Source organism: Grammomys surdaster, unplaced genomic scaffold (assembly GCF_004785775.1).
Source record: "Grammomys surdaster isolate TR1022 unplaced genomic scaffold, NIH_TR_1.0 143, whole genome shotgun sequence".
Taxonomy (NCBI): domain Eukaryota; kingdom Metazoa; phylum Chordata; class Mammalia; order Rodentia; family Muridae; genus Grammomys; species Grammomys surdaster.
The window spans coordinates 8,913,117-8,931,695 of record NW_021604601.1 but is presented as its reverse complement, the minus strand read 5'-3'; the positions used below and the strand labels follow the sequence as shown (position 1 = coordinate 8,931,695).

The 18,579-nt window shown below is 46.4% G+C and overlaps 1 protein-coding gene across 3 annotated transcripts in view; it reads right to left on the bottom strand.

Moving 5' to 3' along the window:
• Nucleotides 1-18,579, bottom strand: part of Zdhhc14 (zinc finger DHHC-type containing 14) — a 264,495-nt gene that overhangs the window by 60,861 nt on the left and 185,055 nt on the right. For all 3 annotated transcript variants that reach the window (XM_028764355.1, XM_028764356.1, XM_028764357.1), the window contains exons 4-5: nucleotides 3,164-3,301; nucleotides 653-701 (exon numbers count right to left, since the gene is read on the bottom strand). In XM_028764355.1, coding sequence (XP_028620188.1) covers nucleotides 653-701; nucleotides 3,164-3,301 — 187 coding nt within the window. The remainder of the gene's footprint in view (nucleotides 1-652; nucleotides 702-3,163; nucleotides 3,302-18,579) is intronic.

Here is an 18,579-nt window from a genome sequence, read left to right as displayed (position 1 = left end):
ACACAGCACTTAACACACAGGCATTTTTTTTTCTTTTAAGATTCAAAATACCAGGGTGCACAAATATATGCACTGTTTGGGACGGTAGGAAATGGTCTCCATTTATCTAAATGACTTAACCTTTCAGGTTTGTGAAAGAGAGTTCTGTCTAGGGACAATAGAGATCACTGCACTTGTAGAGGAACATTGTAAGTATCCCAGAGTCTCCCAAGTAGCCCAGGACCCTCACCTGCTGCCCCAAGCCCCAAACAGACTCATACCTGGGCATCCATGAAGGTGAGAAGCACCCGCTAACCACAGTGACATCAGGCAGGCTCACAACTCTACTTCAGCCTAACCTGACAGAGCCCAAATCTCAGCTGGCTTCTGGGGCGGGAGGGGCAGATAAAACTCCATACACAGCCTTCTAGCTAAGGAGCTCTTAAGCTTATACAGGGCTGCATGAGTCACCCGGTACTGTTCAGATGCCATTCCTCTACAAGTGAATATTCCATGAGGCTCCCGATGCCTTTGCGGGATGATTGAGAGTGTGATTTATGAGAGGAAAAGCCAAAGCCAGAGAACTAAAGAGGTAAGAATAAATAAAGAATGCAGGGGCCTGCGAAATACTGATTCCACAAGCAAAGTCCCACTGAGCCACCGGAAAGGATATCTCGCTGGACTGTCCTTAAGGGCATCGAGGAATCCCTTTTGCTGTGAACCTGTGGGAATGAAGCCAACATTTACTATTCAGATATTCACCCCCCACCCCCATGCGCAGTGCTCTTATCTACAGAAGAAGAGTGTCCCACAGCCCACTAAACAATCTTTGTATTTGGTAAACCTTAGGACAGACACCCAGTTTACTGATCAGAGAACATGATTTCAAGAAGATGGCAGATTCAGAATTAGAATCAACATCTGCAGGACATTATTTTTTTTTTCAATGAAAGCAGATGCGTATCTGTATATTTTCCCATAAATTATATCTTTGATTACTCTTGTGTTCTCCTCATTTTAACAGGAAAACAAATCCTACACAGTTTCTTCTGTTTTGCCCACATTTGTTAACTTTTGGCCGTAGAGGTCTTAGGAATTTAGCTATCAGTGACAGTCTTTCTGGATAGTTATTCCTACCCAGAATAAACAGAGATAAAGTTCATTTACTGACTCCTTTTGGGTGATAGTGTTGTCCTTGTTCTGCAAGGACACATTGGGGAGTTTGAATTAAGCTGCATCTGATGAGAAGAGGGATTGTACCTTGTGTTTGATATAATGACATCCCACGTTAAACAAATCTTAAAGATTTGTTTTTAGTGTGTATGTGTGTGTGTGCACACGCGCGCCTGTGCTCAGGCAGATACTTGACAACATGTGACCAGGTATGAGTGTGAAAGCTTGTGAGTTGTGAGGTCTATGAGTGTGTGTGAGTGTGTGATGAGCTGTACAAGTTTGTATATATGTTTTATATATATATATACAAAAAAAAGTAGCCTGAAAGCTCTGGATGGAAGCTCAGAGACCTCATAGTATGAAATGGAGACATTCTGAACCTCCCTGAGGGAGGTGAGACTATAAGTCATGCCTATTTCAACCATGTGGAGATTCATCGTGTGGCACAGAGTTTGGGCCCTGGTTAATCTTGGCATATGAAGTTTTTATTTATTTGCAAGTTTTTTCATAAGAAAGTTTATAAAATTTATAAAAGAATGTAAGGCAAAAAAAAATACTATTTCTGAGGATCGTGTGTGCAGAGTATTGATACTTACTCTGCCCATGTAAACAACTGCTTTCTTCCAAACAACATCTAACACCCCTGGCTTTTTCTCTGCTGCTTTTGTGCATGAATCCACAGACCAGCTCTGCTTTTGCCATTTTTTTTTTGATTCAAAAAGCCCCAAGAAAGGGACATCTCTGCAAAGCCACCTTGGCACCAGCGCCAGCTGGCATGGAAGAAGACGTTGATGAGTACTAAGCTTCTCCCACAAACCCACTGACTTAGATTCTCAGGCTTGTTTTCCAGGTTTGTGTCCTGTCTGGAAAAGAGACTCATATCAGAAATGCCTGGAGATCAGAAGAACTGTGAGTCCTCTGGGTAGCGGATGGCTACACTTGACTGCTGCTTCGAGACCAGTGGGAACCATTTGGAACTCCTCACCCAAACAGAAGGAGTAGGAATCGGGGTCTGTAGAGCCTGAGTCTGCTCCATTCATAAGATCCACGCCAGCAGAGGAAGACAATAAAGCCACCCTGTTTAGATACTTCCAGAAACACACCAGAGCGAGGCTGTGTGCTTGCTCATGGGTTCTTATGCTCCGGGAATGGCTGGGAGGCTGAGCTGCTCAATAAAGTGGACAGTGACATGCTAATGGAAGTTTAAAGGTCTAGATTTGTAGCTCAATACCAATTAACTTCCTTCTCACCGTCCCCGGTTGTAGGAAAGGGAATGACTTGGGAGACAAAGCAGCTCAGAATGAACTTCACAATGGTGAATGAAAAAAAATGTTGAATTCTTATGCAAATACATTGAAATCACTTACCCTGAAATCTAACTTTTTTTTAAAAAATTAGAGTCATATTCTTTATATGTCAGAGACTGTTCATACTCTGGCAGGAAACCGAGTATCTCATTGAATGTGCATTTTAAACGTATATAATGTGTGTAGGAGAAAACCCAGTATCTGTCCCTTGCCTTATTCTTCCTCTAGGGATGTATATTTGTAAATCACGGGTCAGTTGATACCATGCCATATTCTTTCTCTAGGGTTGTATATTTTTAAACCAGGGGCCATTTAGGAGCAGATTTAGCTATTCGATGGTTATCATTTTGTTTGCAGTTCCTTGTGCAAAACAGAGGGCTGGACCTTTCAGGGGATCCCCAGCAGACATCACTGAGGTTAGAGAGGGCAGGCATGTCAATGTGATGCCTTGTTAGTGTAAGGGGAACCTGGTCCAGGTATCTATCACCTGGAAACTGCCAATGGAGGGATGGGGTTTAGGAAAGAGGGAGGGACATAGAGGGATGGAGAAAGCAAAGCCTAGAGGGAGCAGGCTGGAAGGGAGGAGGAGACAGGGGGTTGGGAAGAGGGAGAGAGAAAGCCAGAATGATTAGAAATAGTAACTCAGAAAAGCCAAGGTCAGGCAAATGATTACATACGTCACCTGTTCCGCCAGGCATACTTACGATGAATGACGTGTGTGATAACGAATGCAAATATGAAGACCGTCAGAAAGGACAGGGATAAAATAAACAGATAAAAAAATCTGTAGTTTCTTTTCCCCACACAGTTGCCCACCCAGGGACAGTGGTGATCAAACTGTTCTGAAATGAGAGGCAGAGAAAAGAAGAATGGATAATTAATAATTAATAATAAGGTTTAATTAATAAGGTATCTGTTTACTCGGGGGAGCCCCTCCCTCCCTCCCAAGATACTCCAATAATATAACCAAACAGTATCGGATGATGCATTTCCGAATGGACGACTGAGAGAGGTCCTTGTTAACACTGAGACATTTCAGGAGTATAATCATGCTTTCAACAGAACACAGGTGTTTTGAAACACCAGATGTGAATTCCTCTCAAATGGTTACTGAGAGAAACATTGAAAAACATTGAGAAACAGTGGTACACATTCTCTTGCTCAGAAGTAAAGACTCGATTCTTCCTCAAAAGGAACCTTTGTGTTCACAGAACAATCTTCCCTTAAATGGTGTCAACCCCATCTGATGACAAAGGCTGGGCAGGGCTGGGGCTCGCTATGTCATTGGGTGACCCCAGTACAGTAAGTGGTCACAGAAACAGTCATAATGGGCCCAGGGCAGGACAGAGGGATAATCCTTTGTTCTAGCACTCCAGTTATAGTCACTTAACACAAACTAGTTACATACATGAATACATTCCCAACAGAAAATGATATCACTATCTATCTTAGAGACAAGCAAAGCCAGGCACGGAGAGATGGGAGAACTGTGTGCAGAGGCAGTCAGCTGAGCATCAGAGCAATTAGCCCTGAGGCTAGCCCTTTGGAGATGCTTCATCTAGCGTATATACTGCCTGTGGCCCTCCCTAATGGCAGCGAGCTATGTTTGGGCACTGCATGCCATTACTCCACTGTGCCCAAGTGTAAGCCCATGGCTTCTCATTTTGGGGGAATTCACTCAAAGTCTTCAAAGCATTTACGGTCTGTCCTTCCCCTTACGAGCAATGGCAAAGTGCTTCCTCTTACTATCCAGCTGATCTCCCATGCAGACCGACTGTTCTGCACAATCCTGACAACCCACTCACTTCAGACCACCTGTCGTGAGCTGGGGGAAGTTCAGCATTCAACTTAGCTCTCTGTATGAGGGTTCTTTCCTCCCGCTCTCTGCCTACCTAATTTCCATATTTTATCTCTCTGTATGGGCTTCAGAAAACATGGAGGGAATGTGCTGCTTGGGTGTGACTTTATAAATAAAATATGACAGAAGTGGGCAAGGTGGTCAGTTTCATGTGACACTAGTCATGGACTGGAACCCCTACATGCCATTTGTTGAAAAGGCAGGAGGTCACCTGGGTAAGGGTAGTGGCCTAGGAAATGGAGGGGACACTGGACTGCAAACAGCATGAACAAGAAGAGGGGACAGCAGGACAAATTTCCAAGCTCAGTGGCCTGGTGACAGAGCCGATGGCCCGTAAGATGCAGACGCTTAAGGAAAATGATTGCTATGGTGTGTCCCTGGGATTTTCACATTAACAAACACTGTAGGCTAGCACCTTCATAAAGACTGCCTCACTGTGACTAGGGAGGGTGAGCTACACAGGCAGAGCGCGCAGAATCTTTAGGGCCATGAAAACCTGGGTACTAATAGATTATGCCATTGGATATTTGTTCAAGACCATGGGCCCTCTAATCTCTAATGCAAGCCACAGACTCTGACAGTATGTCAACAGAGAGCTGTCAGCCCTAACAAACGTGATGAGAAGCTGTGTGCATAGGGAGTGGTGGGTAGATGAGAAACTGTACCTTCCGTTCCATTTTTTTTCCCTGTGAGTCTAAAAACAAAGTGTTCGAAAAAATGGAACAAGCAAACATCATTTCCTCCGAGTCATCAGTCCACCGCCTATACAGCGGCAGGTCCACATGATGAAGAATGAAAAGACAGGGAAATATCTGGACCAGCCAGATTTCCCCCAAGACTATAAGGCTATGATTTCAAGCAACTACTTTTGTGCTTGACAGCTGAGTGTAGAAAATGGGAGGGGAAAAGAAGCCAGGAGCTGATAAACACATGTTGGGCCAGAATCTGCCTTCATTAGTGCATCTGGCTCTGCAATTCCTGCATGGAGACAGAGCTTCTGGAAGGCAGAGAAAACGGCTCTCAGCAAAAGCCACATTCAAGCAAGGTGCAGAGGAGCTGTTAGCATCTAGAAAACTCCAGAGGACAAGGTTTTACTCTGTGTGGCCCATTTCCACAGGGCAGGCCTTTTAATTTTAGTTCAGAAATCTTTAAATCTAGCCAGACAATGCTGCTAAGATCTCTTGACAGCAGGATAGAGAGCCAAGGACGACCCAGTGAGTTTTGTGGTCTCCTGGAGGCCTCTTCGAAGCTAGCACTTTCAGGGTTGGGCTTGGTGCCTGGTACTCCCAAAGCCTGGCCTGGAAGCCATTTCCCTTAGAACTGTGTCTTGTTGAAACTCTCTTGGTGGACAAAGTCCTACTAAAACTGCAGGCCCACAGAGGCATTCTCCATGGACTGTTTCTCATGTCTTCTGCAGATGCAGTGTTCATAGTGGCTACTGGGTCTGAGGTTCCCAGGCCCCTCTGTGGATGTAGAAATTAGGTATCATGGTCCCAAGAAGGGGCCTGGAACTTGCCATGCCTCTCTGTCCCAACACTGAGCTTACAGCGTCTCTCCTTTTTCCCCCTGCACTACCCATGAGCTAGGGAGGCTTGCCAAGCTCCCTTCTCTTCACTATGGACTCTGAGCATGGGTAAATCTTTCATCTGAAGGCTCAAGAGCCAACTGTATGTTGATGATGCCAAAATGGCCACCTCTTACCTTCAGGGATAGATGCTTGCTAGATCTGGCTAGCATCTCAGATATGCCTTCTCCAATTAGACTTCCTGTTGTTCTTTCCCAACTATGAGCCTCTCTCGACTACTATCCAGCCAGCTACCCAACTCAGAAACTGACTCTACTGCTGACCTCGCCCTTCCCTCTCTGCCTACTCCAATCAATGAGCAAGTCCTGTGGGCTCTGCCCCACTTCCATTGGAAGCCACGTTGGGTTTTATGTGCTCTCATCTGCCAAAATACTGACTAGGCTCTTACCTAACAGATATTTACCAAGAGACTGAACATATCTATATATCACCAGGCCCTCCATAGGTGATATGGTTAGAAGCCCAAGGACATTCTATAAAACAATGAGTTAGCTGGCTGGGGCCATCCTGACCACACACCCGCTAGCTTTCTGCTACTTCTTTCTCATCCTGCCCTCATAACACCCCCCCCATCCCATGATTCCCAAGGACAGAATGGGGTCTTTCTAATCATCTTTATAATCCCGCACTCAGAGACTTGTACTATTTATGCATTATTTACGGAAACAAATGGATTCCAGGGCCTGTAGCGGGTTTAGGAATGAGGCCGTGCCTGGTGGGCAGTTGATGGCCTTGAACAAGAGTGGTTGGAGGAAGGATGCCGGGAGAGAGCCAAACATAAGGAAATATAAGGGGCCTTGGCTTACGGCAATGCTCAGAGAGGTCAGGGGACTGGGTAATGCACTGGGCAAGCAGGTGACCAGCTGGAATTGTGGGTAAACTCCTTTGACTGTGGGATGCAGGGTGGCTCCATTTAAAAGCTCCTTCATCTGGAGGATGCAGGGGTATCAATCACATCACCTGCCTCAGCTCCCAAGCAAGGAAAGAACGCCATCCGAAGAGACACCATTCAAGAAAAGGAAGGAGGGTCCTACGTTACAGCCTTAATTTATGAATGATTAAAGGAAGCTTGCAGATACATAGTTCCAGCTTAGAAGCATGACTTCTTGTTATGAATGACAGACCTCTGCCACCTCTCATGTTCTCTGTGACTCGGCCCAGGAAGCTTCAAGAAAGGCAAACAGTCTGGACACCAAGCGTGGCCCAACGGGATCTGAGACTTGGTACTGAGACACTTAATCTCCTCTCTAATTAAAAGGCGACCTGGGAGGGTATGAGGGAGACCTTAGAAATAGCGGGGTACTAGTAAAGCCGGACAGGAACTGGAAAGTCTCTGGATCAAGGAATAAAAAGTGCTTTTGAAAGTTGTGTTTGAAGGAAGCCAGAGAAAAGAATGAATTTTTTTAAAAATGGCTATCCGGGTGGTGCTGGTGCATTCCGTTAATCCCAGCACTCAGGAGGCTCAGGCAGGCAGATTTCTGTGAGTTTGAGGGCAGCCTAGTCTACAGAGTAAGTTCCAGGACAGCCATGGCTACATGGAGGAGCTTGGTCTCAAAAACAACAAAACAAAACAAAACAAAACAAAACAAAACAAAACAAAACAGCAAAGCAAAACCATGTCAGGCCTCAAAGTGGAATTGAGTACTGTCCTGATGTGGCCTGTGGTCCACATGGGTGCTCTGGAGCGGGAAGTCAGTCTTTCTTTTTTCCTTTCCACTCCTTTTCTCCTTTCTCTCCTTCTCTGTATCCCTTCTTCCCTTCCTTCTTTGAGACCAGGTCTCATTATGCAGCTCTGGCTGTCTTGGAACTCACTCTGTACTCCAGACTGGCCTTGAACTCACAGAGACCCATCTGCCTCCGCCTCCCAGAGTGCTGGGATTAAAGATGCTCCAATCACGCCCAGGGAGAATCCTAGTTCTCCGAGCGACAGGCCCACGCAGTCTTAGTTCCCTAGAGTGTCTTGATGAGTCTGTGAGCCAAGAGAGACAAACCGCAGCGGAGGTTTGAAGCTTCTAATCTCAACATTAATTACATCCAAATCAAGTTAGAGGTTTTAAAGATTCCAAGTGGAAAACTGCTCTTCTTTAAACTTTGGGCTTTTTTTTTTTTTTTTAACTTCCAAAATCAGAAAAATTTTCCCTTTGTGAGGTACTTTGTTTTTGTGTTCTAGGACAAATACTGAGATCCAGTGACACGCATCATTACCTGGCCTTAGAGGTTACACAGTCATCCTATAGGGACGGTTGACAATTTACCTCAGCGAGAGATTCCAGGACTGAGTCTTCATCACTAAAGGATTTCTATCTCCATCCAGATCTAAGCTGCTAACAGTCACCTCCTGCACTCAGGGCTGGCAAGGCACCCTGCATGATCACTTTGGCACTCAGGGCTGGGAAGGCACCCTGCACGGTCACTTTGAGACCATGCTTGCTTTTATACAGCCTTGTCTCCCACATTGCCAGGACCCTGGCACTGCAAAGCACTTAACATGAATCGTGTTAGTTATTTTTAGTGCATATGTGTGCATGCTTGTGTGTATATGTGCACATGTGCATGCATGTTTGTATGTAGGTGGAGGTTGGAGAACACCCTTGGGTGCCATCCCAGGGAGACCCCAGGGACACTGCTCATCATACTTAAGACAAGGTCTCTCAGAGGTCTGGATCTGAACACTGAGGTTAGACTTCCTGGCCAGAAAGCCCTTTGGAATTCTGTCACCACAACCCCAGCTCTGGGATTACAAACACACAACCAACACGTCTACCATTTTTATATACATGCCAGGAACTCAACTTAGTCCTCCTGCCTACCAGGCAAGGACTTTACCAATGGAGCCATCTCGACAGCCTGAATCTTACCATTTAATTCTCTTACTATCTAACGTTGTTAGACTCAATGTTATTGTTCCATTTTACAGTTGGGGAAAGTGGCCTTGGGACCGGGTGTTTATCCAAATTCTGAACCTCTTTCTGGGGCTGCCTCTGACACCAGTTCTCCGCTGGTCGGTGTGCCAAGTACTAGTTTGTCTTTTTGGAAACAGCTGTTTGGCTGTGCCGTTTCAGGGGTCACGTGGGCTGCTGTTCCAGTGAGCCTAGGAAGGGGATACAAGGCACACTGCTATACCGGGGCAACATGCTTTTTTTCAGCAGTAAACACCAGTCCATGTCTAGATGCCTCTACCCTCATTGAGAAGTCTTTTAGACCTGAGAAGGGGAGACTTATTCTCAGCCAGGGGAACAGTAGTGGGAAAGCCAAGACTTTTAGTGTAGTCATGGGCATTTGGCAGAGTTTCTCAGTGAGCGTTCTAGCTGGGTCTGTGAAGCTGGAGGGTGGGAGTGGGCTACGATGCCAGGTAAGTATCAGATAGGAGGTTTCTCCCCATACCTTCTCTTCTCAGCCCCCTTCCCCAAATGCATCCTCTCTAATTTGCTGGAAAAACAAAATCCCACGAAGTAATGTGTAGCCTTACAGTATTGTTACAGGGCTTCCAATGGGGACTCAACGTCGTCACTTACAAAGGCGGATACATTTAGTGATATCTTTGGGATGGAAATTTAAGTGGCCAAAGGCACCACGTCTAATCAGTGCTTGTATGGGGATTTGCCATCTTGGCATCTCTCCAGCATCTTATAAATTAAGATTCTTTGGTTTTTAAACACATTTCTTAAAAAACAAGATAAAACAAAACAAAACAAAAAAATGGCAACTAAATCTTTTCAATATAAAAGCAATTAGTAAATATAGAATTGCTGCTTTTATGACACAGTTTAGCATCACCTCCGGCAGCTGTGTGGCCCATTCAAGAGTGTCCCTCTCCTCCCCATCCCTGCGGTCTCACCGGCTCCGGCCAGGTTGCTAGGTCTCTTTTGCACATGAGTTTTAAAGGAGTCTGACTAATGGGCAGTGACAGTCCTTCCAGTCATCTGTCAGGCCTAATTATATCTATTTGTCTTTTCAAACTGTCTGGGTTTGTCATCTGTTTTAACTCCAGTTCTCCCGTGGTAATAAATGTATTTCTCTAGGAAAAGGGACAAGTAGGTTCTGGGGAGGCCAGCATTTTGAAACAAGTTATACTGTAACAGCTGTTTAGAGGTTGTTGTTGCTAAAACCCCCTGACTCCCTACCAAACCCACAACAAAAGTCTGGGGCTTTGCTTTCATCTTTTATCTGCCTCCTGTGGTTTAGAACCTGGGGGTCAGACTCTACATGTGAGCCTGTTGATCAGTCAAGGACCACCCTGTCTAAGAACAGTGATCGCTCACCTGTTTCATCCTGTTCCGAGCTGAGAAAAGGAGATAAGACTGACTGAGTTATCTTACTGTCGTCCTTTCAAAATGTCTTGTTCCTCACAACATCCAACAAAGGAACCCAAAGTCTCTCTAGTCATTGTCCTAAACCTAAATCACCTTAGATCCCGGGAGCATCAGAACTTCACAGACTACCCCACTTCAAACAGGATCAGTCATTGCACGTCCCCTTGAGTGACAAAGACTTCTACCGAATGGCAGAAAGAGACCTGAGATAAAGATCAACTAGAGCCCAGTTTGTCAACGTGTTTAACTGTGCAGACCTTTAACCCTGGCTCCGATCCTGCCTATATTGAAATGTAGTTCAATACCCCAAGGATAAACTTAGTGTGAAGTTCTGGTACCTTCTGTACTGGCTGATCCTTACCTAACTGTCCAGATTCCTCCTGTCCAGCAGGGGCAAAGCCCTATGCTCTATACCCACCTTCTTTGTTCTTTTTCCTGCATAGCCTGCAGTGCCCCATCCACCTGGGTACCCACTGGAGGGAACATATTCATTTTTTTTTCTCTGTGCCTGATTATCTCTCATACCCGGGTGGTCAACAGGAACACAGGAACTGCTAATTGCATTTCTAGTCTTTTCTAACCTTCTGTTTCTGAAGCTCACTGTAGCCTATGTGTCTTGTTTTACGAACCACTGTACTGGCTGGTTTTGTGTGCCAACTTAACACAAGCTGGAGTTATCGCAGAGAAAGGAGCCTCCCTTGAGGAAATGCCTCCATGAGATCCAGCTGTAAGGCATTTTCTCAATTAGTGATCAAGGGTGGCAGGGCCCAGTACAATTTGGGTGGTGCCATCCTTGGGCTGGAGTCATGGGTTTTATAAGAAAGCAAGCTGAGCAAGCCAGGAGAAGCAATCCAGTAAGCACCCCTCTATGGCCTCTGCATCAGCTCCTGCCTCCAAGTTCCTGCCCTGTGTGAGTTCCTGTCCTGACTTCCTTTGGTGATGAACAGCAATGTGGAAGTGTAAGCTGAATAAACCCTTTCCTCCTCAACTTGCTTCTTGGACATGATGCTTTGTGCAGGAATAGAAACCCTGACTAAGATAACCACTGCCACCTCTTCTGGGAAGCCCCCTTCAGTGTGGCCTCCATATTGTTGCCAGGGGGACCTTCCAATGTAAATAAGATCTCATTAGCTTCCTGGCCTGTGTTCCCTGGGTGATTCTTGGTGAGGGTGCCTCGCTTTCATCTCGATGATGGCATCCCTGCATGTCTGTGTTGCTCAGAGTCCTGACAACCAGGTTTCCAGACAAGAAACCTCCAACTCTCATTTTCTCTTTGTCACAGAAACACAACAGCTCCATCTTTGTTCGTGTTGTATTTGACTTTCCTCACTGTATCTTATTTTGGGCCACTGCTTATAAAAACAACTTATAACAACAACAATAACAACTACAATTACAAAAATCTGGTGGATTTGCAGTTAGCCAGTACATGCTTGTCAAAATGACCCTGGGCATTCCAAGTTGAGGTCCCGATGTGTGTGGTCTGTGCTGTTATCAGACATTATACTGTGGTTTGCATTATACTGTTGGAAGGACATGGATCTCTCACTCGGTGTCCTGAATTTGGGTCCTGGATTTTTGCCTGTTGAGAAATGTCACCCAAAGTTCTCCCAGAGCTTATACTGTGACTCCATTTTAAGATCTGAAGTCAACTGTGACTGCTTTGGGAACACGCAGAAGTTCTGGCAGGCCTCAGCAGAGAAACTATAAAGAACTTACAAAATACCTGAAGCTCTGGGAGACCCAGGAGAAGCCCAGAACTAATCAGTGGCTCTAAAGGCAGTCAGAGTTAACAGTGCACATAAAGTAGTTCTGCCAACAGACTTGGGCCTGTGCAGGCGTCTTAGACTTTAAACATAGGTTACTGCTTTTGTCTCGTGTTGATGACAGAAAGCATGCAAACACTCCACTGAGTCACTGTGGTCTAGGGAGGAGAGCTTAATTAATCCTCTAAACTAAGGCTTTCAAAAGAACAGGCAGAAGGCCCTCTCTCTCATGGTCAAGGGCAGCTGTGTAGTTTATGGGACCCACTGTGGAATGGAATCGTGGGACAGTTTATATAAAAGCTGTTCAGAACTTTGAGATGTTTCCAGAAGGGCATGACATCCACCTTGGACTGGGAGAATGGACAAGTTGTACATTTCTGGAGCCAGTCACGGTTTAATGGCTTAGAAATGAGACTTTCTGAGCTGCTGCAGATGAACACGCAGAGGTCTGGCTGGCTTTTTGGAAGGGTTCAAGGAGGATTTGTTAGAGCAAAGCATAGTGAGGAGACTGTGAGTAGGAGTTAAACTAACAGCAGCCAGCAGCAGGTCCACAGGGGCAGTCTGAGGCAGGAGGATAAAGGCCTCCCAGCTTAGCCTGATCTCATCCTCTTCCTCTGAAAGCTGCCAGTCGAAGGCAGGCTCCCAGGATCTGGGCTGGGGACTCTTCTGGCTGCTGTCTTTTTCACAGCCAGGGTGAGGCCAACCAGCCAGAGGAAGAAGGATAGGAGGTCAGGAGAGACCATGACACCCAGAGAAGAGGGTCAGCAAAGGGCCAGACCACCCTGTCTGTCCTCTGCTCTCTTAAATAGTATTGGAAACTGTTTTAACCTCTGCAGCCATGGTTCTTAGCAGATTTCTCATTTCCTAGTGCTTTGAAAAGCTGTTGAAAATGTCTGGCCTGTCCCAGCCTGCCTCCTACAAAGGAATCTACATTTCCTGAAGCCTGGCTCCTGGACACCAGGGCCAAGAATTACAGGCCTAGAAACATAGGTCATAGAAATCAAAGTGACTTATTTCAACACCTAGTTTAAAATTGGTTTACTGTAAGAAGACAAACCAGCAGGTGCCTTCTACAGAGTGGCTGCTTCCTTGCCATGTGACATGCTAATATGACATCCTTAGGGTCTCAGGGGAGCAACTGTAAAAGCCCAGCCGTGAGTGGGTGAGTAAGTACTGTGGCTTGCCTGATATAACTAAGATGCTTACTCAGAAGGGAAGCGATTTTGCTTGCCCTTTAACCCTAGATTCTTTTAACTAAAGGTCAGAGCCAAATAGAAGAATATGTCAGTTAGTGGGTCATGACCAGTGCCCAAAAGAACCAAGAGACCATGTGGTAAGCGGTAAGCAGTATGTCTCAAGACTTCATCTCTGAACTGGGGATCACTGAGATCCCACTGAAAAAAATGTATTTCTTACTGTGAACCGAAGGAAAACACAAGGATGAAAGCTATTGCTTTAGGGCACAGGGAAAGCCCTAAACTCTTTGCTGAGTAAATACGCATATGCTAAGTTGTTCTGTAACAGGCCTAGGTCTGTGAGTGGTTTTCATGATGTGTTTCCCATCCTGCAAGACGTTGGGCAGGGATACTGGTCAGATTTAACACTTGAAAATATATATACCTTGAGGGTCTGTGGTATGTGTGTGTGTGTGTGTGTATGTGTGTGTGTGCACATGGGCATGTATGTTCAGAAGTCAGCTTTGGGTCTTCTTTAGTTCTCTGTCTTGTTTTCTAAGTCAGGTTTTCTCTCTGGACATTTTGCCACATGTGGTTGGCAGGCCAGTGAGCCCGAGGGGTCTCTCTGCTCTTTTCTTAAGCACTGGGCGATTACAAGTATGTGTCACCATGCTAACTTTTTTTAAAAACATGTTTCCTAGGGGGATTGAATTCAGACCTCCATGTCCTCGGGCCTATGTGGCAAGCACCTGGCCCACTGAGCTAGCTGTCTTCCCAGTTCTGAAACCTAACCTGCCCTTCTCAGAGGTTCAGTAGAACCACGGGTGAAGGAAACTTTGTCTCTTTCCAGTTGAAAGCACAGACCTCACTATAAAGCTGCAAGAGCAATAGAGTTTAGAAATACTTCCTTCTTCTCCAAAGAGAAGACTAGAACAGAGGTGGCAATAGACTCCTAAGAAGAATCTTGATTTAGTCCCCTCTTGGGCCAGTGTTGTCCATAAGTGCTACTTCTGGGGAACTGCCACCTTGGAAAGAAACTGTCCTCTTGGCGCTTATATGCAGATGGGGTAGAGACAATTTCCAAACAAGCTCGTGCACACATCTGCCGTGACAGCACAGGTCTTCAGTGTTAAGGAAGAGTATAGGAAGGGGCTAGAGGAGCAGGGCCTGGGAGGCCTCCTGGAGGCAATGCATACCAAAATGTGAGTTGAGAAAGGAGCCAGAGGCTAAGGCTGGGGCTAGAAGACACTGAGAAACATGATACATACCCAGCTGGAACACAGGGCTTGTGGGATCTCATATAGGGCTCATGGGCCTTCAGATAGGTGGAAGGTCTGACTAGTGGCTAAATTCTGCTTAGGGGTGGTTACTCTAGTGTCAGACAGAAGGTGGATTGTCTGGGGAGCAGGAGTTTGTGTTGGAGGTTCTCTGGGAGATTCTTGTGTGGGTAAGAGCTATTGGTAGCCTGTGGCTGCTGTGACAGGGCAGAAGAAAGGGAGAGATAGAGATGCAGTTGGGGGTCTATCTGGTAAGGGAAAGCCCAAGATGTGGGGAGGGGTCAGATGAGCAGAGTGGAGTAGGGAGGTGTCCCCTGGGACTTTCTGAGGAACACTGACATTCAGTCTGTCACCAGGGAATATGTGAGGCATATGTGTCTCCCCGAGTGGAAGTATCTGGTATCAGCCATATCTACCAAGTCTGGAGCTTGGCAGGGAGATTTGAGCTAGAGTTAGACAATGTTCAGAGAGACTCCTGGAGAGCAGACAAGGGCAGGTACAGAGCTGAGTCCACATCCTGTGACACACAGCTATAGACCATACATAAAGAAAGGACAGAGCAAGTCCAAGAAAGAGCAGCAGGAGAGGGGAGGGGAGGGAGAGACAGAGAGAGGGAGAGTGAGGGAAGGAAGATAGAGAAGGGAGGAGGGAGAGAAGAAAAGAGAAAGGAAGGGAGGGCGGGAGAGGCAGGGGCGGAGGGGGTGTCTGGCCAACAGAAACAGACCTCAGTGGAGTAATTACTCTGGCTTTTTCTGGGTGTTGAAAAACATATTTTTAAAACGGACTGCATTTAGACAATTCCAGAGAAAGCAGGCAAGCACTTGGCCAGAGGTCGTCCCTCTGTTGGCTCAGATCCAGCAGCACATGCAAGCTTTGCACATAGCGGCCTTTCTGAACTGTGTGTGGTCATTAACCCCAGATAGGATGATCCAAAGCTCCAGAAAGTCTGAGGGTCACACACTTTTACACACTTCTGTTGGTGCAACACGTGCTTTAATTTTTTTCCTATTAAATAGGAAGTCTTGCTCTTTTGTTTAAAATAACTCCAACAAACAAATAGAATAGAAGATATCATACAGTATAAAAAGTAATGCACATGTACCATGTTAAATCATCATGGCCCTCTAAGGAAGTGATTTTGGAGCTGGAGAGATGGCCCAGCATCTGCAAAGATGCTGCTCTTGCAGGGGACTTGGGTTTAGTTCCCAGCACCCACACTGGGCAGCCTACAGCTACCTCTCACTCCAGCTTCAGGGGATCTGACACCCTCTTCTGGCATTCCGGGGAAACTGCATGCATGTGTATATACAGAGTAGTAGGTACACACATACACATAAACAAAATTTAAAAAGAAAGCAGGTCTTAAAATGTACACAAGGGTCCAAGTCTTATATGAGAAAACATGACAAGCACATCAAGAAAGGCCACAGGGCTGATGGTTCAGCAGTTCTGCTTCTGTGGCTGCGTAGGATTCCCATTGGACACTTATAATTGGTGTCTAATAATACATGGGCTTCTCAGATTGTTAGACTATGGGCAGAGAGAGAGAGAGAGAGAGAGAGAGAGAGAGAGAGAGAGAGCTGGCTCTGCATGGGGAGAACTCTGGTCCCTCTCTGTGAAAGTCTCTTGTTGTAAATGAACAAACTGAAATTCTAGCTCTGTGCATTCTGGGTACAGATATCCACAAAGGGACAGTTCTGCTCTTGGCACCCCAACAAAGGTTGAGCTCTTGGGTCCAAGATTACAACCTCCAGTGAGTGGTCCTACCTTTCTAGTGTGAGTGATCTCAGCCCTGCCTCTTCTCATTGGGTGTTCAGCTCCTTCCTACATCCCTGACTCCTGGAGCTGCCCAGAGACTCGGAGTGACAGACACCTAAAACACAAGATCTTCAGAGCAAGGCTCATTAAAACTTCATTGGGTGTAGTTTGCTCCCACTTGGGGTACAGATTCCTGACTCTGATCCTAAGTAAGGCCCATTAAGCCTATCTGTGTGGGGCAAAGGTGAATGAGGTCATTGCTGGGACCACAATAATGCCATGTCAGGGATCTGTGGGAGTGTCTGGAGCCACCTCTGTAAAGTACCGTGATGATCCATCTCCATAGATGTGGAAAACACTTCCAAGTAGCATGTTGGCTCTTTATCCCCATGGACTTTATCCCCTTGGACTCACCTAGATCCTCCCCTGTGGTCCTACAATGGTGCCAGGGCATCTACGGTTCTCCTCTGCATTTATACTAGCTGAAGCACTACTCAGAGTCCAGCCTCTGTACTAACGCTACTCCTGGGTGTTGGCGAAGGACTTGCCTTCTCTGTGGGCTCTGCCTGCCTCTATTCCCTTCCATGTCCCCAGCAAAGGGAAGACGCTGCTTAGGAGAGAGATCACAGTGAGGTCTTCTGCTGTGGCATCTGTAACATGTTTCATTTACGACAAGAACCTGTTAATGTTTTCTACGATATCACAGCACCTCATAAACTGTGCATGGCTGAGTAAAAGACAAAGCTACCATGTTAGTGATGGGGAGTGGGGTGGTTTGAATATGCTTGGCCCAGGGAGTGGCACTATTTGGAGGTGTGACCTTGTTGGAGTAGGTGGGGCCTTGTTGAAGGAAGTGTATCACCGTGGGCGTGGACTCTAAGACCCTCCTCCTAGCTGCCTGAGGTTGTCTGTCTTCTCCTAGCAGCCTTCAGATGAAGATGTAGAATTCTCAGCTCCTCCTGAACCATGCCTGCCTGGATGCTGCCATGTTCCCACCTTGATGATAATGGCTCTGAGCCTGTAAGCCAGCCTCAGTTAAATGTTGTTTTTATAAGACTTTCCTTGGTCATGGTGTCTGTTCACAACCCTAACTAAGACAGGGAGGCAACTGATTAGGGGTAACTGCTGAATAGCTCTGGGTATCCCTTCAGGCACAGCATCATCCTCTGGTTAGGGAAAACTGCTGAAAAGCTCTGGGTATCCCTTCAGACACAGCATCATCCTCTGGTTAGGGAAAACTGCTGAATAGCTCTGGGTATCCCTTCAGACACAGCATCATCCTCTGGTTAGGGAAAACTGCTGAATAGCTCTGGGCATCCCTTCAGGCACAGCATCATCCTCAACCAGCTTCTGGGAAGCCCCCATCTCACATGAATAGAGCTTCGGATCCTGATATCTTTAGGGGTTCCTCTTCTTGGTACAATTGTTCTGGGTTTCCTCAAGGCCTCTGCTCCCCTGGCTTCTGACTGCACGTACAGCAGCATCCTTACACCAATCCCATGCCTGCCTGCCTCCTTTCCCTCCCATTGCTTCCTACCCCACATCTAGCAGTTTGTTCCCCCTCTCCCCCAACGTGTGTCTGACTTTACAGGCACCAGAATGTATCATACTTCTAGCTCTGTACATCTCAACCTGTTTCTGGGTCCTCACATCAGTTTCAAGTCACCACAGGCCAAGTTCTGGATGGACATCTGTATTTTATAGACTCAGGCCATCAGCTAGGACACAGTCAACATACAAAAACTTCAGTTTACTTTTTTTTTTAAAGCCGTGGTATCCAGCCCTTTGACACTGCGATCTGACCTATAAACGGGTTGTGCCACATTCATGACTATCCTGGGATACAAGCAGCGCAGAGGCTGCAGGTTCAACACGGATGTGATTTAAAGTCTTAAGTTTCCATGTGGGAAATGTTAAAATCTAGGAGTCGGAGGAATCATCTCCTTTGTCCCCTAGTAGTCCTGCCTCTGATAAGTTTCTGGGCTCCATCATGCCTTCCCACAGCTCAGCTATTACCTTGGTCTTCTACAACACATCCTGGCTCTGTGACCAGTGTCCTGTCTCCTGGCTCTATCCTACAGTTTGCTTTGCAGCATCTACACAGGGCATACTTCGAAACATATGTGAGGTCACTTATCATTTGTCCTCATGATAAGATGGAATGTCCCCAGGCTGCCTCCTCCCTGCCCTGTTTCAGCCTGCTGTGCCTTGAGTCTCTGGTTCCTTGCTCTGCCTGTGTGCCTGTCTTAGCTCTTCATAGCCTGTCCTAGCTTCCCTGTAGAGCCTTTTAAAGCATCTGCCTCCCTTTGTCTTGCTAACTGGAACTTGCCCCGTGGAACTCAGATGGGATGGTCCTTCTTATGCACTGAATGTCTTTCTCATATGCTC